We start from the raw sequence: 24,619 nt of genomic DNA, 5'->3' as shown, positions 1-24,619 counted from the left end.
ATCTCATCATTAATTATTCTATGTATAGGTATTTGAGAAATATCAAGTTGAGAAACTTGTGCAAGGATGAAAACTGTTAAATTACAAGGCTATCCCTCTTGAGAAGATTCCTGACAGATTCCCTGACCCCAGAGTTTACCAATCTTCTTTCATAAATAGCTTGATGTAGTGTAATAAAGACCAGACCATGACCACTGTATTTTCTGTGATACTGATCAGGTGTGTTTGAAAGAAATAAAGTGCCCTAGGACACAGGCCCTCTGGGCATGACACATGCCTCCTTCTCCCACCCATTATTGCCCCAGGTGCAGGCCAGAAGAGAAGAATCCTGTGGGCAGGCATCCTCACCAATACCCACATTAGACTGGGCCCTGCAATCTACAAGACCCACTTCCTACCCCAAACCCACCCATGCCCCTGTGACCCCAGGGGCTCCCCAAGACACAGAATCCACCAGCTCTGATTGGACCAAGAGCTCTGATTAGACCAAGAGGATCAAGAGCTCTGATAGGACCAAGAGTGGCTCCATGAGACACAGAATCTGCCAACCCTGATTGGACCAAGAGCCCTGATTGGACCAAGAGTGGCCCTCTGAGACACAGACACAGTTAGCACAAAGTGGACCAAGAGCAGCTCCCTCAGAAACACAGACTTCTTGCACCTATTGGAGGAAGAGATGGATAGACACTAGTGCAAAATACATACAACGTAAATAGCAATATGGCACCACTAGAAACTAGTGGTTATATAACAGCAAGACCTGAATATCACAACGTGGAAGAAACAGAAGAAAGAGATCTTAAAAATAACTTTATGAAGATGATAGAGGCCTTTAAAGATGAAATGAAAAGTTCCCTTAAAGAAATTGAGGAAAAGACAAACAAAAAGATTGGAAGAAACCAATAAATCCCTTAAAAAAAGCCAAGAAAACAGTTCAAGACCTGAAAATTGAAATAGAAACAATAAAGAACACACAAAGCAAGAGAATGCTGGAAATAAAAAATCTTAGTAAATGAACTACAGAAGCAAGTATAACCAACAGAATACAAGAGATGGAAGAAAGAATCTCTGGCATGGAGGATACAATAGAGGAAATAGATTTGTCAGTATAAGAAAACACTAAAGCCAAAAAGGTCATAACACAAAACATCCAGGGAATCTAGGACACCATGAAAAGGCCAAACCTAAGAATAATAGGGATAGAAGAAGGAGAAGAAAACCAACTCAAAGGCACAGAAAATATATTCTACAAAATCATAGAAGAAAATTTTCCTAACTTAAAGAAGGAAATGCCTATGAAGATACAAGAAGTTTATAGAACACCAGATAGACTAGACCCCCCCAAGTTTCCTTGCCACATAATAATCAAACCACTAAACATACATAATAAAGAAAGAATATTAAGAGCAGCAAAGGAAAAAGGCCAAATGACTTATAAAGGCAGACCCATCAGAATAGTACCTGACTTCTCAATGGAGACTCTGAAGTCAGAAGGTCCTGGACAGATGTAATGTAGACATTAAGAGACCACGGATGCCAGCACACACTACTATACCCAGCAAAACTTTCAATCACCATAGACAGAGTGCACAAGACAAAGCTAGATTAAAAAAAAAAAACTATCCACAAATCCAGCCCTACAAAACGTACTAGAAAGAAAATTTCAACCTAAGGTATTTAGATGCACTCACAAAAACACAAGCAATAGATAACCTTGTAGCAGCAAATCCCAAAGAATGGAAACACACTATCCACAAAAGATAACAGGAATTAACAATCACTGGTCATTAATATCCTTTGATATCAATGGACTCAATTTGCCTATAAAAGACAAAGGCTAACAGAATGGATAAAAAAAACAGGATCCATCCTTCTGCTGCATACAAGGAACACACCTCAACTTCAAAGACAGACACTACCTCAGAGTAAAGGCTGGGGAAAGACTTTCCAATCAAATGGACTTGAGAAGCAAGCTGGTATAGCTATGTTAATATCTAACAAAATAGACTTCAGACTAAAATTGATCAAAAGAGATTGGGAAGGACATTACATATTCATTACAGGAAAAATCCTTCAAGATAATGTCTTAATTATGAATATTTTTGTCCCCAAAACAAGGGCACCCACATATGTAAAAGAAACATTACTAAAGCTTAAATCACACATCAAACCTCACACACTAATAGTGGGAGACTTAAACACCTCACTCTCACCAATGGACAGATCTGCCAGACAGAAACTTAACAGAGAAATAAGAGATCTAACAGATGTTATGACTCAAATGGACTTAACAGATATCTACAGAACATTCCACCCTAACACAAAAGAATATACCTTCTTCTCAGCACCCCATGGAACCTTCTCTAAAATTGACCACATTCGCAGTCACAAAGCAAATCTCATCAGATACAAAAAAATTAGAACAACCTCCTGTATTTTATCAGACTACCATGGCTTAATGTTAAATTTCAACAACAACAAAAATTACAGAAATCCTGCAATTGCATGGAAACTGAATAATGCTCAACTGAATCACCAATGGGTCAAGGAAGAAATAAAGAAGTTAAAGACTTCCTAGAATCAATGAAAATGAATATACTACATACCCAAACTTATGGGACACTATGAAAGCAGTGCTAAGAAGAAAATTCATGGCACTAAATGCCCATATAAAGAAGTTGGAGAAATATCACACTAGCAATTTAACACCACACCTTAAAGCTCTAGAACAAAAAGAAGCAAACTCACCCAGGAGAAATAGATGCCAGGAAATAATCAATTTGAGAGCTGAAATCAATAAAACATAAACAAAGAGAACAACAGAAAGAATCAATGAAACAAAGAGTTGATTCTTTGAGAAAATCAACAAGATAGACAAGCCCTTATCCAAACTAACCAAAAGGCAAAGAGAGAACATCCAAATTAACAAAATCAGAAATAAAAAGGGAGACATAACAATAGACACTGAGGAAATCTAGAGAATCAACAGGTCATACTTCAAAAACCTGTACTCCACAAAACTGGAAAATCTAAAAGAAGTAGATAATTTTCTGGATAGGTGCCACATACCAAATTTAAATCAAGACCAGATAAACAATTTAAATAGACTTATAACTCCTAAAGAAATAGAAACTGTCATTAAAATTCTCCCACCTAAAAAAAGCCTAGGTCCAGATTGTTTCAGCACAGAATTCTACCAGAATTTCAAAGAAGAGCTAGTACCAATACTCTTCAAACTGTTTTATACAATCGAAACAGAAGGAATACCGTCAAATTCTTTGTATGAGGCTACAGTTACCCTGATACCCAAACCACACAAAGATGCATCAAAGAAAGATAATTACAGACCAATCTCCCTCATGAACATTGATGCAAAAATACTCAATAAAATACTGGCAAACTGAATCTAAAAACACATAAAAAAAATTGTCCACCATGATCAAGTAGGCTTCATCCCAGAGATACATGGATGGCTCAACATATGAAACTCTGTCAATGTAATACACCATATAAACAATCTGAAAGAAAAAAAACCCACATGATCATCTCATTTAATGCTGAAAAAGCCTTTGACAAAATCCAGCACTCCTTGATGATAACGGTCTTGGAGACAACAGGAATACAAGAAACATGCCTAAACATAATAAAGGCAATTTACAGCAAGTCAACAGCCAACATCAAACTAAATGGAGAGAAACTCAAAGTGATTCCACTAAAATCAGGAACAAGACAAGGCTGTTCACTCTTCCCATATCTATTCAACATAGTACTTGAAATTGTAGCTATAGCAATAATACAACAAAAGGAGATCAAGGGGATAAAAAGTAGAAAGGAAGAAGTCAAACTTTCACTATTTTCAGACAATATGATAGTATACATAAGTGACCCCAAAAATTCTACCAGGGAACTCCTACATCTGATAAACACCTTCAGTAATGTGGCAGGATACAAGATTAAATTAAAAACAAACAATCAAACAAACAAACAAACCAACCAACCAGTATCTCTCCTCTCTACAAATGATAAACTGGCTGAGAAAGAAATCAGAGAAACATTACCCTTGACAATAGCCACAAATAATATAAAATACCTTGGGGTAATTCTAACTAAGCAAGTGAAAGACCTGTATGACAAGAACTTTAAGTCTTTGAAGAAAGAAATTGAAGAAGATACCAGAAAATGGAAAGATCTCCCATGCTCATGATAGGTAAAATCAACATAATAAAAATGGCAATCTTATCAAAAGCAATCTACAGATTCAATGCAATCTCTATCAAAAACTCAACACAATTCTTCACAGACCTGGAAAGAACAATACTCAACTTCATATGGAAAAACAAAAAAACCCAGGACAGCCAAAATAATTTTGTACAATAAAGCCACCTTTGGAGGCATCATCATCCCTGACTTCAAGCTCTACTATAGAGCTATAGTAATAAAAACAACTTGGTACTGGCATAAAAACCGACATGTGGACCAATGAAATCAAGTTGAAGACCCTGACATTAATCCACACACCTATGAACACCTGATTTTTGACAAAACAGCCAAGACTGTACCTTGGAAAAAAGAAAGTATCTTCAACAAATGGTGCTGGCATAACTGGATATCAACATGTAGAAGATTGCAAATAGATCCATATCTATCACTATGTAAAAACTCAAGTCCAAGTGAATCAAAGACCTCAACATATATCCAGTTACACTGAACCTGATAGAAGAGAAAGTAGGAAGTAGCTTTGAATGCATTTGCACAGGAGACCACTTCTTAAATATAACAGCAGTAGTCCAGAAACTGAGAGCAACAATCAATAAATGGGACCTCCTGAAACTGAGAAGCTTCTGTAAGGTAAAGGATATGGTAAATAAGACAAAAATGACAGCTTACAGAATGGGAAAATGTAGTTGGAAGTTTCTTGGGTCCCTCCAAGCCCCTGCAGTTCCGTGGCCTGCTTATAGAATAATCATTCAGAAGCTTATATTAATTATAATTGCTTGGTCATTAGCTCAGGCTTATTACTGTCTAGCTCTTACACTTAAATTAACTTATAATTCTTATCTATGTTTAGCCATATGGCTTGGTACCTTTTCTCAGTTCTGCCTTGTCATCTTGCTTTCTCTATGTCTGGCTGGCGACCCCTGATTCAGCCCGTCCTCTTCCCAGAATTCTCCTCGTCTGCCTCCCCCACCTATACTTCCTATCTGACTACTGGCCAATCAGCATTTTATTTATCAACCTTTCAGAGAAACACATATTCACAGCATACAGAAAGATATCCCCCAGCACCTCCCCTTTTGTGTCTAATCAAAAAGGATGTTTTTAACTTTAACGTAGTAAAATTACATATAATAGAACAGTTATCAAGCAAGAATTACAGTTACAATTTCCAATATATCTGTATTTGGCAAAATTAAAGAAAATATTCTCTCATCTATCCTATATTTGTGAGTCTAAAGTTTCATATCTAATTTATCTTTTATCATGACTAAAGAAAATTATAACTATCTAGTCTTCTACTATATCAAAGAACCCAGAAGGATATAATATTACCTAAGTAAACAGGAAGAGCATTGTAAGCAACTTCCAAAAATCTAGAATGACAGAGACAGCTGGCTGCCTGGACAGTCACCCAAAATGTAATCAGAAGGTTTCTTAGGGCAGCTTATAAAATAATTACTCAGAGGCATATATTAATTACCAATTTCATGGCCTATGGCAGGCCTCTTGCTAGCTAGCTCTTATAACTTAAATTAACCCATTTCTATTCATCTATATTTTGCCAAGTGTTCCATGGCATATTGTTTCTTCAGCTGCGGCTGGCATCTCCCTTGCCTTCTTCCTATCTCTCTTTCTGTCTATCCCTTGGATTTCTGCCTGCCTCTAAGCTGCCTTGCCATAGGCCAATGCATCTTTATTTATCAACCAACCAGAGTAACACATATTCACAACATACAGAAAGACATCCCCCAGCAGGAAAAGATTTTCACCAACCCTATATCTGACAGAGGGCAGATCTCCAAAATATATAAAGAACTCAAGAAACTAGACTTCAAAATACCAAACAGTCCAATCAAAAAATGAGCTACAGAGCTAAACAGAGAATTCTCAACAGAAGAATCTCAAATGGCTGAAAGACATTTCAGAAATTGCTCAACATCCTTAGTCATCAAGGAAATGCAGGTCAAAAATACTCTGAGATACCATCTTACACCTGTCAGAATGCCTAAGATCCAAAAAACTCATAACAGCTTATGTTGGAGAGGATGTGGAGCAAGGGGAACACTCCTCCACTGTTGGTGGGAGTGCAAACTTATATAACCACTTTGGAAATCAGTATGGTGGTTTCTAAGAAAATTGGGAATCACTCTACCTTAAGAATCTTGGGCATATACCCAAGGAATGCTCAATCACACCACAAGGAAACTTGCTCAACTATGTTCATAGCAGCATTATTCATAATAGCCAGAACTGGAAACAACCTAGATGCCCCTCAACCAAAGAATCGATAAAGAAGATGTGGTACATATACACAGTGGAGTACTACTCAGCAGTATAAACAATGATATCATGAAATGTGCAGGCAAATGGATGGAACTAGAAAATATCATCCTGAGTGAGGTAACCCAGACTCAGAAGGACAAACATGGTATGTACTCACTCATAAGTGGATACTAGATGTAAAGCAAAGAATAACCAGACTGTAACCCACAGCTCCAAGGAGACTAGCTCGCAGGGAGGACCCTAGGAAGGGTGCATGGATCGCACAGCGAAGGAGAAATAGATGAGATTTACATGCGCAAACTGGGGGTGGGGGGTAATTGAGGGCAAGGGATGGGACATGAGAACATAGAGGAACAGGAGGTTTGAGATGGAATAGGGACAGAATGGGAGAGCAAGGAAAGACATACCATGATAAATGAAGACATCATGGGAATACGGAGAAACAGAGTGCTAGGAAGTTCCCAGGAATCCACAAGGATGACCCATCTTAGACTACTGGCAATAATCGAGAGGGTGCCTGAACTGGCCTACTCTGGTGATCAGATGGCTGAATTTCCTAACTGTCATCATAGAGCTCTCATCCAGTGACTGATGGAAGCAGATGCAGAGATCCACGGTCAGATGCCAGGCTGAGCTCCTGGAGTCCAATTGATGAGAGAGAAGAGGGATTCTATGAGCAAGGGACATCAAGGTTATGATGGTAAAAACTATAGAGATGATCAGCCAAACTAGTGGAAATGCATGAACTTTGGATCGACAGCTGTGGAGCCTGCATGGGACTGGATCTGGGCCCTCTGCATGGGAGAGACAGTTGTGTAGCTTGTTCTATTTGAGGGGCCCCTGACAGTGGGAATAGGAACTATCTCTGGTACATGAACTGTCTTTTTGGAGCCCATTGCCTATGGTGGGACACCTTGCACAGCCTTGATACGGGGGAGGGGCTTGGACCTGCCTCAGCTGAATGTGCTGGTCTTTGCTGACTCCCCATGGGAGGCCATACCTTTTCAGAAGAGGGGATGGGGGGTGGGCGGAGGGGGAAGGCTGGGTGAGTGGGAGGCGGGATGAAAGGGGGATCTGTGGTTGGTATGTGGCATGAATAAAAGATTTTTTTTAAAAAAAATAGAAAGAAAGAAAGCACATGTTGACTTTATTGTACCTTTGAGGAAGACTAGTAAGAAACAGCTTGATTTTGTTAAAGAAATCACTGCCAGCCACTTAATAAACTTTAGGTCAAACATAAAAGTGGGAGTTTGAATCCTGAAGAAAAATGGTGAAAAATACAGGGTTTCCTCAGTGCCAATTCTTTGGTGTTCTAATGATTTCTGGCATCTTGAAAAGTCATGACCTATAGCGGTATCTTATGGATCAATAGCAGTGTATGAGAAGATGGGACCCTATCTCTCTTACTCTTCTATATTACATCCAGAAGCTTGCCCTGGGTCGATATTGCCAACCAGATCAGTACATAAAATATACACTGATATTTCAGGCATCTGCTCAAATTTATTCTAAGAAGGCTTGTGAGAATTCATTGTAATATAGTCATTGGACATTCAGTTGCTGAGATTAACAACCCTTGACACATTGACACATTTTTTCTTATTGTCTATGTATGTTCAGTACTTAGTGTCCCATCATGGCTTGTTTTTAAGAGAGTGATGTAATGATTGTAGTATAATAACTAAAACTTCAAGCTGATGTTTCCCAGTATTGCAAGGGAGCTGTTTTCCCTAGCTGACCTTCACCATCATGATGCAGAATTGCCTTACACAATACCTCGGTTCACAGTCATGGGAACTAAATATTTGCAGTAGTACAGTGATAAACATGTCCACAGAAATGAAAAGGATAGAATGTTAATATTCTTCCAGAGCCAAGAGGAATGGTTTACACCTATAATTTCAGCATTAATAAGGCAGGGGGAACAAGAATATTGTCCACAGAATCAACTAAGTGGGCTCATAGTGGCTCACAGAGACTAGTGACAAGCAGAGAGCCTGTATGTGTGTGAGCTAGGTCCTCTGCATATACATTATAGTTGTATAGCTTGGTTTTCTTGGGGACTCCTAACAGTGGGAATGGGGCCTGTCTCTGACCCTTTTTCCTGCTTTTAGGGACCTTTCCTCCTATGGGTTGCCTTGTCCAGCTTTGACAAGAGGGTATATGCCCAGTCTTATAGTGTTTGGTTTATATCCCTGGGAGGCCTGCTGTTTTCTGAAGAGAAACAGAAGAGGAGTACATCTAGTGGAGAGGGAAAAACTATGATCAGGATGTAATATTTAGGAAAAAAATAAACAGAAAAAAATAAGGCAGGAGGATTTCCACAGACTTTAGTCCAACCTGAGCCACATAGTTCCATCTCAGCCTGGGCTACAGAATGAGACTATGCCACAAACAAGTGAACAGACAATCAAAACATGCAAGCAAACTTCATCTTGAAACAGGGCATAATAAGACCCTTATCTGAGATTATAGTCACCAGTCTCTTTCCCTCAGTTTCTTAGAACATTACACATGGTTGGTTTTTCAGTCTGGAGTATATAGGATGTGCATGGCTGTTTAGGGACTGGAACTCCCCAGGAAGGCAGTTGCTTGTTCTTCCAATATTCTGGAGAAGGGGAATCATTGTTGATGCTGCTGCTCAAGAGTCACTCATGCTTTGGTATAATTTTTTTTTATAGAAAATTATACCATTTTGTAATAAAGTCATTGGTTCAGAAAGCTGGACTTGGAATCATTTCTTTGGTCTGTTACTAGCTCCTTTTCTATCTGGTATGTTTATGTTGGGGAATATTATTTTAAGGTGGTTACTTTTATTTATGTTGCATTTGTTTAACTCTGTGAAGCTGTGTTACTGTGCCTAACACACACACACACACACACACACACACACACACACACACACACACACACAGAGAGAGAGAGAGAGAGAGAGAGAGAGAGAGAGAGAGAGAGAGAGAGAGAGAGAGAGAGAGAGAGAGAGAGAGAGAGAGAAAGAAGTAGCCAGAGAAGGAGGAGGACATTAGAGGCCAGTCACTCAGCTACACAGCAAGCCAAGGAGTAAGAGAAAGATTTACAGAAGTAAGAGAGTGGGAAAAAGCCCAGAGGCAAAAGGTAGATGGGACAAGTTAAGGAAAGCTGGCAAGAAATAACCCAAGCTAAGACAGGGCATTCTTAATTAAGAATAAGCCTCTGTGTGTGATTTATTTGGGAGCTGAGTTGTGGGCCTCCCAAAAAAGTAAAAGAGAAAAAAAAATCTAACATGTTTATTTATAAATTCCCAAGAAAATTCTTGCAATATTCAGGGAATGTAAAGGACCAGGAGAAAATACAGGTAATTATGTAAACTGAGTTGTCATTTCTGGCCAGGAATATCAAGTCAGACAAGAGTTTGTGGTTCCATGTCTCTGGTTTAAAACAGGAGCATGATGTGTAAACAACAATGGGCACTGTTTTTCCATCCTGCTTAGAAGTGGACAAAATGGTTAGTAACTATGTCATTATACTTCCAAATTATTTTCAGAGACTCATTAAATATTTTATATTTGAGATTATAATATAATTACATTTCTCCCTTCCATTTTTCCCTCCAGAGTTTCCCATATGCCCTTCTTTATTCTTTATTTGTGAGTTTTACAATATTTACAATAAATTATCAACCATTGGTTCCAACTCTAATTTCTCTTAGATCTTACCCCAAGGAATCTGTCTACCTTCATTCTCTTTTTGTATTCGCCACTGAGTCCATTCAGTGATACTTATATAAGAATGGTTGTAGAGTCAAGTGTGGGCAACCTCTCAGGGGACAATTCCTTGAAGGAAACTGAGTTTTGCTATCCCAGCCTCCTCAGATACCAAAGCTCTTCAGCTAGTGGTGGGTTCCTTGAGCCTTCCCATCTCTGTTGGAATTTGACTAGTTTGATCTGTGCAGGTAACTAAAGCTGTAATGAGTTCATAAGTGCAAGGCGATGTCACGTCCAGACAATACTGCATTTAAATAGTCCTTCACATCCTCTGGATTTTACAATCTTTCTGTCCCTCTTTTCTCAAAGATGTGTATGTGTGTGCGTGCGTGCGTGCGTGCATGCGTGCGTGCATGCGTGTGCATGTGCGTGTGCGTGTGCGTGTGCGTGTGTGTGTGTGTGTGTGTGTGTGTAGGACAGAGGGCTACTTTGGGACCCAGTTCTCTCTTCCCTCCATGTGCACCCAAAAGCTCAGGTCATAATCTTGATACAAGCACCCTTACTGAATGAACATCTTACCAGTCCTCAAAGCAAACTTTACTGTATAATACCAATAGTCAAGATTGTGATAGGGATAGGACATTCTCTGTCCTGAATTTCAGTTTCTTATCATAAATTGGTAGATAACTTATTGCCTTGGCTTCTTCACTTATGTGTTAGATATGCTGCAGGTCTGTTAGCGGTGCTGTATTGATTGATTCACAACAGATATTTAAGACAATGTGTGTGCATATCTATATAAAATAAAGTGCTTTCTATATTGTATGCATATATTTATCAATATCAAGTTATGCTTTCATTTAGTTGTGCTAATTTGAGAAAAATCTTCTTTTTATTATAAAGGAAAATATTTAATTAAGGTGGTGGCTTACAATTTCAGAAGTTCAGACCATTATTAAGACAGGGAGCATGGTGGCATGCAGGCATGCTGGTGGAGTAGTTGAGAATTCTACATCTTGTAGGCAACAGGAAGTCAACTGCGACACTGGGTGATATCCTGAGCATAGGAAACCTCAAAGCCCTCCCCACAGTGATGAACTTTCTTCAACAATGCCAATAACTACTCAAATAGAGGCACACCATCTAATAGTGCCACTCCCTATGAGATTATGGGGGCCAATTAGATTTAAACTAACAGATTCCACTCTTTGGACCACATAAGCTTGTAATAATATAATGTATTTAGTCCAACTCCAAAAGTCCCCATAGTCTATCAACAGTCTCAATAATGTTTAAAAGTCCAAAGTTCAAAGTTTCTTCTGAGATTCATGCAATCTCTTAACTGTAATTCCTTGTAAAATCAACATTAAAAAACAGATTACATACTTTCAACATATAATGATACAGGATATACATTACTGTTCCAAAACACAGGGAAGGGAGCATAACGAGGAAATACTGGACCAAAGCAAGACCAAAACCCAACTGGGCAAATTCCAAACTCTGCTGCTCTGCGTCTAATGTCAAAATGTTTGAAGAATCCCTTAACATCTCAGAGCTCAAGCATGCCTCCCAAAAGTTAACATTTGGGGACTGGATGATCTTTATGTCTTTTGGAGACCAAATGTCTCCAAGGTCAGTAAAGTTACAATCTGGTGTCATAATAGGATCACAGAGGAAGTTAAGAACTGATGCCATGGCAAACTGGGCCTGCAATTATTAGAAAAATCTCCATGACAACCATGATGCCAGAGAGCAAAAGACTGTAGTTTTTCTATAATTGGCTTTTCCCTGTCACTTTGGCTCTCAACTGTACATTTAAGAGGATTCCCCAGTGTTTCTCTCTCACTGTCTCACCAGTAGACAGCCAGGTTAATGGCCAAAAACATTGGTTAGCAATATACTAGTGGCCTTCCTGGAAAATTATTTGGAATATTGGCAGTTTCAACATGTGGCAAGAAGTCTATCTCTAGTCTGTGTGAATGTCAGAAGGTAAGCCTTGCAGTTAGAATCAGCTATCTCAACATCTGTCATTTTTACAGGACTCACCATCTAAGAAGTTTTATGAGGTTAGACTTTCCCACCCTTCCCCTAGCCACTCTCCTAATGCCCACACCCTGTATGTTTTCCCTCAGTTTCCCTTTGTACTTACCCAAATTATATACTGTTCATAGAAAAGAATATATGCTATGTTTAAAATATCAGGTATGTGTCTGAGGTGAGAGGTGGTTGTTGAATTCTTAAGTATATTCCTTAAATTCTACTTTCCTTTATCTACTTATAACAATGGACATAATGAGGACAGCTCAGACCAAATCAGATTATCTATAAAGCCTCTCTGATTTAAAAGCCAGAAATTGAGATCTGGATAAGACAGAGAATTGACTGGGTTTCAGATTTCCTAAGAGCAGAGCATGCTTGTCCACATATCTCAGCTTCCACCTTCCCTGGAACTCTTTTCACTGCATTTTTGCTTACCAGGATTATATCTTGGAAATAATAAGAATTATATTCTATTCAGATGCACAGCTTTGGCCCATGACTTCTTGTTGTAAGGACAAACCAAGTCTTATGATGTGACAGAGTACTCATGCACAGTTCCCTGAGACAGTTCACAATCTTCAAAAAGCTCTCCTGTGTCACCTGGCGGTCCCCCAGACACTAGCTTTAGCGGTGCAGGTATCAGAGACACCCACTCCAGACACAGGCAGTGTTGGTCTAACTGTCCATTGAAGTTTCTTTTACTCCCATTTTCTCACTCAGCAACACATATTTAACTTATTATTCTCACCACCTTGCATTAAATTGACCATGTTCTTAGATCAGAATGGATAAGCTGTGTCTATCCAGTTGAATCTTTTCTACTTTAAATTGTCTTGGGAGATGCTGAACACACACAGAACACTAATAAAAGGAGTGAGTATGTTTGTTCTTCCCTCTGTCACAACATTTACATAAATTAGTCTAGAAAAAATGTTAATAGTAAAGTAATGGTCCATAATTTTTCAGTCTTTACTGGGAATAGTGGGTTATATAGAGTATAACTACATGTGCCTGTCTAAATCACCAGATTGCAATGTGATAGTAACAAACATTTAAATCATTTTTATTGAATTGACTAATTAAGTTGATATTTAAGAATGTTACTCATGAGAGTTTATAATTTCAAAATGCTTTTATTAAACATAACTTGTCTGAACTGAGGAACAATATTGTTTATTCTAAGAATAAACAGAAAGACGGCCAAGCTCATAAAACCATAATGGAAAGTAAGTAAGAGTAATATTTCAAATGCAGAGTTGAGTAGGACCAGTTGAAATACATTCAACCTCTACTTGTGGGTGGATGCAAATGGGAGTGAACACAACACTTAACACTAAGGAGAGAATCTCCTCTAGGCCTTCATGGACCTCATTGTCTTCTAGACAGCACTTGGTGGAGAAAAGAAATGCAGCAATAAGAATCTGCAATCTGACTGAGTGGGAGTTCCAAAAATAATAGGAGACAGAAGCAGATATTCTAGTAACTATTTCTCAATATCGTTATTGAAACCTGGCTCAGACAATTTTTGTAGGCACTAACGTTGTCCAAAGGTCTTTGATATATTATCTTTGTTCTGCCATTAATTGCATTTTACAGAGGGAGGTGATGTCAGGAAGAATAATTGCTAACATTAACGGAGCTCGGCATGTAAGCCCTTATGCCATTCAGTTTCTTGAGCAGTGCTAGAGGTTGGCCAATTTCATCATCTCTATTTATACATGAGACTACTGAGGTAGTGAAGTGTTAACATGATAAAGGGATATGCAGCCTGTAAGTGAATGTTAGGTTTCCTCTCTCTGGCCCTCTTCCTGTATTTTTATGAATATAAATCTTAAATTGTTATTAAAATATAGCAGATATACAAAATTGGGGAAACACAGTTGAGTAGGAAGAAGATAATAAAAATCACAGCACCCTTACTTTTTTTGTTCGGCTTTTAATTGGTTTTAATGTGTTTCTTTGGAAATGATTCACACAGTGTGCATGTTTGTGTGTGTACATGTGTGCTTGTGTGTTTATCTATGAATATGAGCATGATATAGAAAGAGAGAGAGAGAGTGAGACAAAGACAGGGAGACGTAGACCACATACATGACCATAACTACACAAGGTAAACTTATACCAGATAAGGAGAGTATTCCTTGAACTCATCAGTGCTGTGGTGACCATTGCTTGTTGATTTAGAAGATATCTTTCACAGAAAACGTCTTGTATACTGTCTTTGTATATTTTGTGACTATTAACATAGATTTCAATTGAATTTTTATTATTTTTCTCTTAACCTGTGTTTCCACTTATTTTCATGTTTTTACTTTATACTTTATGATACAAGGTTACATACCATCCCAAGAGTGTATCAACATATAATGGATCCTCTAATAATTTTCCTACACTGAATCAGATCTCAGAGCCCATGAAGGCATGCTCACTCCACAGTAATTTAAATCACTAGCTTCCTCATTTGAAAATTCGTATCAATCCATTTGTTTCTGAAATGTCTGTTTGTTCTTTGTTGCATGTTTGTCATTGTGAGAATAATGAGCCATGATGTTAACAGTCCAGTTGCATTTGTCTAAGTGTCGATGGTTTCTCATGCTCATCTTTCCGAAATCTTTCATAGGTGTTATCACAGGCTGGCTCTTTCTTCTCAAGGACAACATTTTTTTTTTCACTGGGTAGCAAGTACTATTTCTTAAGAAACAGAGACCTCTAACTTTTTAATTGTCATTACAAAAATATTTCCAGAGATTTTTCAGAAAGAAAATATCTGCTTTGAGTATTTTCTCTGTCAAGTCCTTTAGTTTATATCTGTCCCTGGACCCTGCATACTCAAAGTCAAGCAAAGGCCAAAGAATAAGGTTTTTCAGTTGATTTTGATGTTTCTGGATGGTTTGATCTGCATGGAAGCTAGTTCTGAATCTACAGCTGCCTGGAGTCATTGCGTCTCACTGTCTACAGTGCTGAAGACATCTCAGGGACTTGTAGACCAGGCATCACTCTCCCAAGGTGTAACTCTCAGTCATGATTTTCGACAATCAATCAGTGATACTAGCAATCAGAATCTAATGGACTGTGGATGTGCACCTGAGTGCATTCTGAACTTGTGCATGAATCACTGGTTCTAGTGTCACAGCAATTTTCTAGCCAAGGACTTCTATTGTCCTCTCTCTACAGTAAGTACTCCAGGTCACTGTGTTGAAGCCACTATGTTTTTTTTTTTTTTTAATTCTTTTTTTTTTTAAAGATTTATTTATTTATTATGTCTACAGTGTTCTGTCTGCACATATCCCTGCAAGCCAGAAGAGGGCACCAGATCTCATTACAGATGGTTGTGAGCCACCATGTGGTTGCTGGGAATTGAACTCAGGACCTTTGGAAGAACAAGCAGTGCTCTTAACCTCTGAGCCATCTCTCCAGCCCCCGCCACTATGGTTTTTTAATACAGAGAAAGAGAATCAGAACTGACTTGCTATATCACTAAAATCGTCTTGTCACAAATGCATTGTCTTATTTCCTTTCTGATATTAGGAACATGAGCAACAAAGTAGTGATTAGGGGAAGAAATATTACCAAGATCACTCAGTTTATCCTCCTGGAATTCTCAAACTTCCCAAGAATCACAGTAATGCTTTTTGTCTTATTCTTGATTATTTATATTATGACTCTGATCTGGAACCTGTCCCTCATTGCTTTAATAAGGATGGTTTCCCACCTCCACACACCCATGTATTTCTTCCTCAGTAATCTGTCCTCTATAGACCTCTGCTTTGTCACTTCCACAGCCCCCAAGATACTTTCCAACTTCTTCCAGGAAAAACAAACTATCAGCCTTGTGGGTTGCATAGTTCAATACTTCATCTTTTCCACTATGGGGCTGAGTGAATCTTGCCTCATGACAGCCATGGCCTATGACAGGTATGCTGCCATTTGTAACCCACTGCTCTATTCATCAGTCATGTCACCCACCCTCTGTGCTCACATGGTGTTGGGAAGCTATACAGCAAAACTCATAGGTTCCTTATCTCAGATATGTGCCTTGCTGCAGCTCCACTTCTGTGGACCTAATGTCATCAGACATTTCTTCTGTGACATGCCTCAGCTGTTAAATCTATCCTGCAGTGATGCTTTCTCTGTTCAGGTCCTGCTAGCTATATTAACAATGTTTTTTGGAATAGTCAGTTCGTTAGCTATCATGATATCCTATGGCTTTATTGTGTTGTCAATCATGAAGATCACTTCAACTAAAGGCAGGTCTAAGGCATTTAACACCTGTGCTTCTCACCTGACAGCTGTTTCCCTCTTCTATATTTCTGGTATCATTGTCTATTTGAGTTCCAGCTCTGGTGGCTCCTCCAGCTTTGACAGGTTTACATTTGTCTTCTACACTGTGGTGATTCCCATGTTGAATCCTTTGGTATATAGTCTGAGGAACAAGGAAATCAAAGATGCCATGAAGAGGTTGCAGAAAAAGACAATCTGCAGCCAAGATCATAGATAAGAAAATTTCAACACAATGTCATGTCAGAGTTACTGTTACCGGCAATCATGTGCTCATTACTGGAACACTACAAAGTCCATGGCACTTTGGATAAAGACAACTTTGATACAGACTACATGCCAATATAAACCAACAATTGGTTTGATGCCTTGGAAATGAATCATACTTAGGACCAGTAGCATCATAATTTCCTTGTTAAAAAATGGCCATCTCTTCATTAATTATTCTACTTATAGGTATTTGAGAAATATCAAGTTGAGAAACTTGTGCAAGGATGAAAACTGTTAAATTACAAGGCTATCCCTCTTGAGAAGATTCCTGATGGAGTCCCTGACCCCAGAGTCTACCAACCTTGTCTCATAAATAGCTTGATGTAGTGTAATAAAGAACAGGCCTTGACCATTGTATTTTCTGTGATACTGATCAGTTGAGGATGGTCACACTAAAACTTCCTGTTTGAAAGAAATAAAGCACACGTTGGCCTTATTGTACCTTTGAGGAAGACTAATAAGAAACAGCTTGATTTAGTTAAAGGAAATCACCAGTAGCCGCTTTGTAAACTTTAGGTCAAACATAAAAGTGGGAGTTTGAATCATGAAGAAAAATGGTGAAAAATACAGGATTTCTTCAGTGCCAATTCTTTGGTGTTCTAATGATTTGATTTCTGGCATCTTGAAAAGTCATGACCTATAGCAGTATCTTATGGATCAATACCAATATATGAAATGATGGGACTCTGATCTCTCTTAGTCTTCCATATTGCATCCAGAAGTTTGCCCTGGATCGATATAGCCAATCAGATTACTGCACAAAATATATATTGCTATTTTAGGCATCTGCTCAAATTTGGTCTAAGAAGACTTGTAAGAATTCATTGTAATATAGTCACTGGACATTCAACATTGTTGAGATTAACAACTCATGACACATTGGCACATTCTTTCTTATTGTTAATGTATGTTCAGCATTTTTGTGTCCCATCATGGTTTGTTTTTAAGAGAGTGATATAAGGGTTGTAGTATAATAACTAAAGATTTTAGCTGATATTTCCCAGTATTGCAGAGGAACTCTTTTCTCCAGTTGAACTTCACCATCATGATGCAGAATTGCCTTACACAATACCTTGGTTCACAGTCATGGGAACTAAATATTGGCAATAGTACAGTGATAAACATGTCCATGGGAACAAAAGCAATAGAATGTTAAAATTCTTCCAGGGCCAAGAGGAGTGGTTTATACCTATAATCCCATCACTAATAAGGCAGGGGAAACAAGAACACTGCCCACTGAATCAACTAAGCAGGTTCATAGGGGCTCACAGAGACTGAATGGACCATCAGACAGCCTGTCTGAGCTAAGTCTTCTGTTTACATGTTATGGTTGTTAGTTTGGTGTAGCTGAAGTTTTCCTGTGTCCTGGCCTGCCAGCAGTCGGGACAAATCTCTCCCACTCGCGCCCCCCAAGTAAACACATAGAGACTCATATTACTTATAAACTGTATGGCCATGGTAGGCTGCTTGCTATCTGTTCTTATATCTTAAATTAGTCCATTTATATAAATCTATACCTTGCCACGTGGCTCGTGGCTTACTGGTATCTTACATCATGCTTCTCCTTGTGGCAGCTGGCAGTGTCTCTCTGCCTCAGTCTTCCATCTCCCAGAATTCTCCTCTCTCCTTGTCCCACCTACACTATCCTTTCTGCCTGGCTACTGGCCAATCAGTGTTTTACTTGTCAATCAATCATAGCAACATATATTCACAGCATACAGGACATCCCACAGCAGTTTGGTGTTCTTGGGGAACTCCTAACAGAGGGAGTGGGGCCTGTCTCTGACTCTTTTTGCCTGCTTTTGGGACAGACTCTTTACCTTCTATGGGTTGCCTTGTCCAGTCTTGACATGAGGGTTTGTGCCCAGTCTTATTGTAAATTGTTTTGCCATGTTTGGTTGATATCCCTGGGAGGCCTTCTCTTTTCTGAAGGGAAACAGAGGAAGAGTAGATCTGGGGGAGAAGGGATGCTGAGAGGGGGGACTGGAATGGGTGGGAGGAGGGGAAAATGTGGTCAAGATATAATACATAAGCAAAGAATAAGAAGAAAAAAAATAAGGCAGGAAGATTTCCACAGGCTTTAGTCCAACCTGGGCTACATAGTTCCATCCCAGCTTGGGCTACAGAATGAGACTATGCCACAAAAAAGTGAACAAACAAACAGTCAAAACATGCAAGCAAACTTCATCTTGAAACAGGGCATCATAAGACCCTTATCTGAGATTATAGTCACCAGTCTCTTTCCCCCAGTTTCTTAGAGCATTATATGTGGTTGGTTTTTTGGTCTGGAGTATATAGGATGTGCATGGCTGTTTAGGGACTGGAACTCCTCAGGAAGGCAGTTGCTTGTTCTTCCAATATTCTGGAGAAGGGGAATCGTTGTTGATGCTGCTGCTCAAGAGTCACTCATGCTTTGGTATACATTTCTTATAGAAAAATTATACCATTTTCTAATAAAGTCCTTTGTTCAGAAAGCTGGACTTGGATGGAATAATTTCTTTGGTCTGTTGCTAGTTCCTTTTCTATTTGATATGTTTATTTATATATTCACAAGAAAATTCTCACAATATTCAGGAAGCTCAAAGAACCAGGAGAGGACACAGGTAATTATGCAAAATGAGTTGTCATTTCTGGCCAGTAATCTCAAGTGAGACGTAAGTTTGTGGTTCTATGTCTCTGATTTAAAGCATGACCATGAGATGCAAATAACAATGGCTACTGGTTTACTACCCTGCTTAGATTTGGACAAAATGGTTAGTGACTATGTCATTATATTTCCACGTTATCTTCAGAGACTCAGATATTTTTATATTTGCGATTATAATATTATTACAAATTTTCCCCCTTCCCTTTCCTCCCTCCAGAGTTTCCCATATGATCGTCCTTATTCATTATTCGAGAGATTTACCATGTTTACAATAAATTTGACCACATCAATCACTGGCTACATCTCCAGCATTTCTCTATATCCTGTGACCCAAATGTATTGTCTTTAACAATAAGGCCTCCCCAGCTACCAATAGCTGAGGAACCCCCAACTGGATCAGGCCCCCTGGATAAGTGAGACAGTTGATTAGCTTGAACTTTTTGGAGGACCCCTGGCAGTGGGACTGGGATCTGTCCTTAGTGCATGAGCTGGCTGTTTGGAGCCTGGGGCCTATGCTGGGACACTTTGCTCAGACTGGGTGAAGGGAGGAGGGGAATGGACTTGCCTTGACTGAATCTACCAGGCTGAGCTGAATCCCCAGGGGAGTCCTTGCTCTGGAGGAGATAGGAATGGGGGGTGGGTTAAGGGGAGGGGGAGGGAGGAGGGAGGACAGGGGAATCCGTGGCTGATATGTACAATTAAATTATATATATATATATATATATATATATATATATATACACAAAAAACAACAGGGTCTTACTGTCTAATTCTAATGGGTAACCAAGAGCAGTGGCAATAGCTTGTTTTATTTGGGAGAGGGTTGATATTGTCCAAGAGCAACATCTCATATCTGGCACCAGGCTTTTTGTTTCAAAACCTATAGCATCAGGGAGAGGCACTATCCTTTCCCTACAGGATAACTCCATTTAAACACACACACACACACACACACACACACACACACACACACACACACACACACGCATGCAGAAACTTCTAAAATTGTAGGTTTCTATATGACTTTTTCAATCATCTTTAGTTTGGGTAACCCTCTTCATCCCTTCCTCTGCCTTACCCTCTCAAGCCCCTCCTCATTTAAATCTTTCCAACTCAATTTCCCCTTTTCTCTTTCATGGCACCTGTATTCTGTTATCCCTCTGTCTTAAAATCTTTCTTTATAGGCCCATCCTATTGGCCTCTTTCTAGTTCCCTAGTTTCTAAAAGTACTCAAGGTTAATCGTATATATCTAAAGGTTCAAAGCAAGGATCTATGTGAGTGTGTGTGTGTGTGGCTTTTGTCTTAATGTGTCTGGGTTACCTCAGTTAGTGTGATTTTTTTTCTTCAAGTTTTATCCATTTACTTGTCAAGTTTCATAATTTTATTTTTTTACAGCTGAATAAAATTCCATCACATGTATGTACCACATTTCCATTATCCATTCATTAGCTGATGGACACCTAGGCTGTTCACCTTCAAAGCCCAATACATTCAAATAGTTAACATTTACCCAGAACATTTGGACCACTGAGCACTGTGCCTGGCACCTTGGCACCACAAAGATTAGAAGGACTCATTCCATTGGGCACATCAGTGAGGCTGGAATGAACAGTTGTCAGACTCAGATAATCTGGAAACTGGGTCCCACATCTAACTTGACAAATGACCATCTTTCTCTGAATCTTTTGTTCTGATCTGTAAAGCACAGGGATATTATGACAGTGCATTAAAGTCTGTATGATAGTAATGAACTCATGGTGTGTATGCGTCAAGTGGATTTTATTATTTTGGTCACTCTCTGGTTTAGTATAAACAATATTACATACATATCAAGGTGATGTCATAAGCTTGTAATCAAATAAAATGAAATCTAAGTTCCACCAAAAGATGTTACAGAAATGTGCAAATATAACCCAGGAGCTGAGAGAAGGCACTTAAATACACACACCTGAAGACAGACTGCCACGCTTCTCACTGTTCAACCATGCAGGTTATCATCCTTCTAACTCACACACATTTTAGTTGGCTTACAAAGTAATAGCTTCCATATGAGTTTTTTTCATATACTGGTTTTTTTTTGTGGTTAGCTCTCCTTTATTTCCTCTTTCCTCCATTCCCTCCATCCATGCCTTCTTAATCACCCCCACAATCCTAGTATTCTTTTATCTGTTTCCATATCACCTGTGTTCTACTATGCTTAATCCCTTGAGGTATTCAACCGATGATCTTTTTCAGGGGCCCTATGTTCTACAAGTATTCCATTAAACCCACAAATCTAAATATTTGAAGGTGGGCTCTATAAAGAGAATGTGAGGCATTTGTCTTTCTGGGCCTCAGTTACTACACTCAGTATAATTTTTGATGGGGTTTCCCTGAATATGTAGATTATTTTTGGTTGGGTGGTCATTTTTACAACATTGCTTCTGCTAATCCATGAATATAGGAGTTCTTTGCACCCTTCAGCGTCTTCCTTAATCCTTTCTTCATCGTTTTAAAGTTTTCATTATAGAGTTTCTCTATTTCTTTAGTTATGTTTTCTCCAAGGTATTTTTTTTGAGGTGGCTGTTGTAAATGGAATTGTTTCCCAGATTTCTTTCTCAGTGTATTTGTAACTGGTATATAGGATGGTTACTGATTTTTGTAGATTAATTTTGTATCCTGCCATTTTGCTGAAAGTGTTTATCAGATATGAGTTATTTTGTGGTGTCTTTAGGTTTATGTCATGCGCAAATAGGGATACTTTGACTTTTCTCTATATGTATTCCTTTAACTTCCTTCTCTTGTCTTACTGCTTGTGCTTGCTCAGACTTAGGCAATCTATTGAACAAGAATGGAGAGAATGGATACCCATGTCTTGTTACTGATTTTAGTAGGAACGTTTTGGTTTTCTCCATTTAGGATGATGTTCAATCCTGGATTTTTACTTGAGTTCTGAGGCTCAAACTGAGGCTCTCATGCTTACATGGCAGACAATTTACCAACTAAACTTTATCCCCAGAACTTCAAATAAATTTTAAAAGTGTAAAGATACATCATTTGAAATTTGCAAAGCCATCTGTACTATTATTTACAACAAAAATGGTAAGACAAGTAAGTATATAAATGAGAATTTCACAGTTGTTCTAGGAAGATAATTTGTAACAAAAGCCTTTATATGTCTCCGACCCTTTTATTGTGTTAATATTCTATCAAATAACATGTCAAAAGGATACTGTAAATTTTAAATGTAATTCATTGGAGCACATTGTGCACTACACAGAACCTGGAATAGGTTGATTTTTTAATGTGTGAAAAAGTCCCATTTATTAACGATTAGAAGATTCTTTTTTTTCTTTTGTGTTTTATTTGCTGTCGTGGCTGACTTTCTGTTCACTTACAGAAGGACCAATTTATTAGAACAGTATAAAGCAAGTACTGATCTCATTTCACTTTTGTTGTTTTAGTAAAAAATATCCTGACAAAAAGCAGTAAAGGGGAAAAGTAGTCTTATTTGGTTTACAATCCCAAGTTACAGTCCATCCTTGAAGGGAAGTCCAGAAAGGAATAGTGGCCACATCACATCCACATTCAAGAGTGAGGAGAGAACAAAGGGAACTTTGCCTATTACTTCCTGCTTTTTATGATTTTATACATACTCTACTTTTCTGTGTTTTAAGGCCCAGCCCTTAAATGAGATGTACCACCCATATTCAGGGCCCTCTTTCCATCCTAAGTAAGGCAATGAAAACAATCACCAAATGGACCAACTTGGTCTAGGCAATCATTCATTAAGACTTTTGTCCCATATGATTCTAGGTTGTGGCAAGATGACATTTAAAGTTATCCTTCATAATCCACTCCTTGTCAGTTTGACACACAAACATATTACCCCAAATCATAATACTTTTTAACTCTTGTCTCCAAAGTCTCATGTTAATATCATAATACAAAATGAAGTCACACTCTACAAAGCTCCAAAAATCCAACACTTCAATAGTCCAAAAATATTAAAAAACCTAAAGTCTCTTAACTATGAGCTTCTATAAAATAAATAAAAATTTACCACTTAGACATTCTTATTCCAAAAAGGAAAAACTGGGGCAGAGCAACTGAGCAATCACATGTAAGCCAAACCAAAATCCAACTGTGTAAATACCAAACCTAGTTGTTCAGTGTGTGATTAGCTGTGGCTGGTGATCTCCTGAGCTCCAGAGGGCTTTGGTGGCCCCACTCCCCAGCTCTGCCCTTCCCTGCACACAGTTTCCATCTTAGCCTGGCTCTATTCCACACCCACAGCTGTCCTTGAAGGATATCCAATGGCTCTGGCATCTCAGTATAATGGAGTCTCCACAGCAACTGAGTCCTCGATTTCACTGATGTTTCCTACTATCTCTCCATAGGGTCTCTAGACCTGCCACACAAGTGCCAGGCCTCAGCTTCTCTCCACAATCACTTTCTTTAACACCAGTACCATGTAGACATCTCTTACATTACTGCCAAGTTTTGCTGTAAGCTCCTGGTGTAGCCAGCCTGGCCCTTTTGGACTACAGTTAGATGAGTTTCTGCATGCTGACCCTGATGAAATACTTTCCTGTTGTCCCAATGAAGCACAACTTTCACTTCCATAATGCAAATTTCTTTTTTTTTTTTTTTTTTAATTTTTATTTTGCAATACAATTCAGTTCTACATATCAGCCACAGATTCCCTTGTTCTCCCCCCTCCCGCCCCCCCTCACCTTCCCCCCAGCCCGCCCCCCATTCCAATCTCCTCCAGGGCAAAGCCTTCCCCACAGACTGAGATCAACCTGGTGGACTCAGTCCAGGTAGGTCCAGTCCCCTCCTCCCATGCTGAGCCAAGGGACCCTGCATAGGCCCCAGGTTTCAAACAGCCAACTCATGCAATGAGCACAGGACCCGGTCCCACTGCCTGGATGCCTCCCAAACAGATCAGGCCAATCAACTGTCTCACCCACTCAGAGGGCCTGATCCAGTTGGTGACCCCTCAGCCATTGGTTCATATTTCATGTGTTTCCGTTTGTTTGGCTATTTGTCTCTGTGCTTTATCCGACCTTGGTCTCAACAATTCTCTCTCATATAAACCCTCCTCATTCTCGCTAATTGGACTCCCAGAGATCCACCTGGGGCCTAGTCATGGATCTCTGCCTCCAGATCCATCAGTAGTTGGATGAGGTTTCTAGCACGACAATTAGGGTGTTT

The 24,619-nt window shown here is 39.0% G+C and overlaps 1 protein-coding gene across 1 annotated transcript; it reads left to right on the top strand.

Moving 5' to 3' along the window:
- The first annotated feature begins 15,127 nt into the window (after positions 1-15,127).
- LOC131921758 (olfactory receptor 5AN1-like) lies at positions 15,128-16,725 on the top strand. The gene is made up of 2 exons (XM_059276777.1): positions 15,128-15,137; positions 15,776-16,725. The coding sequence occupies exons 1-2, from the start codon at positions 15,128-15,130 to the stop codon at positions 16,723-16,725; spliced, it is 960 nt and encodes a 319-aa protein (XP_059132760.1).
- Positions 16,726-24,619: the final 7,894 nt, after the last annotated feature.

Source organism: Peromyscus eremicus, chromosome 1 (assembly GCF_949786415.1).
Source record: "Peromyscus eremicus chromosome 1, PerEre_H2_v1, whole genome shotgun sequence".
NCBI classification, from domain to species: domain Eukaryota; kingdom Metazoa; phylum Chordata; class Mammalia; order Rodentia; family Cricetidae; genus Peromyscus; species Peromyscus eremicus.
Note: the sequence above shows the minus strand (reverse complement) of the source record. Positions and strands in the feature narration are given on the sequence as shown.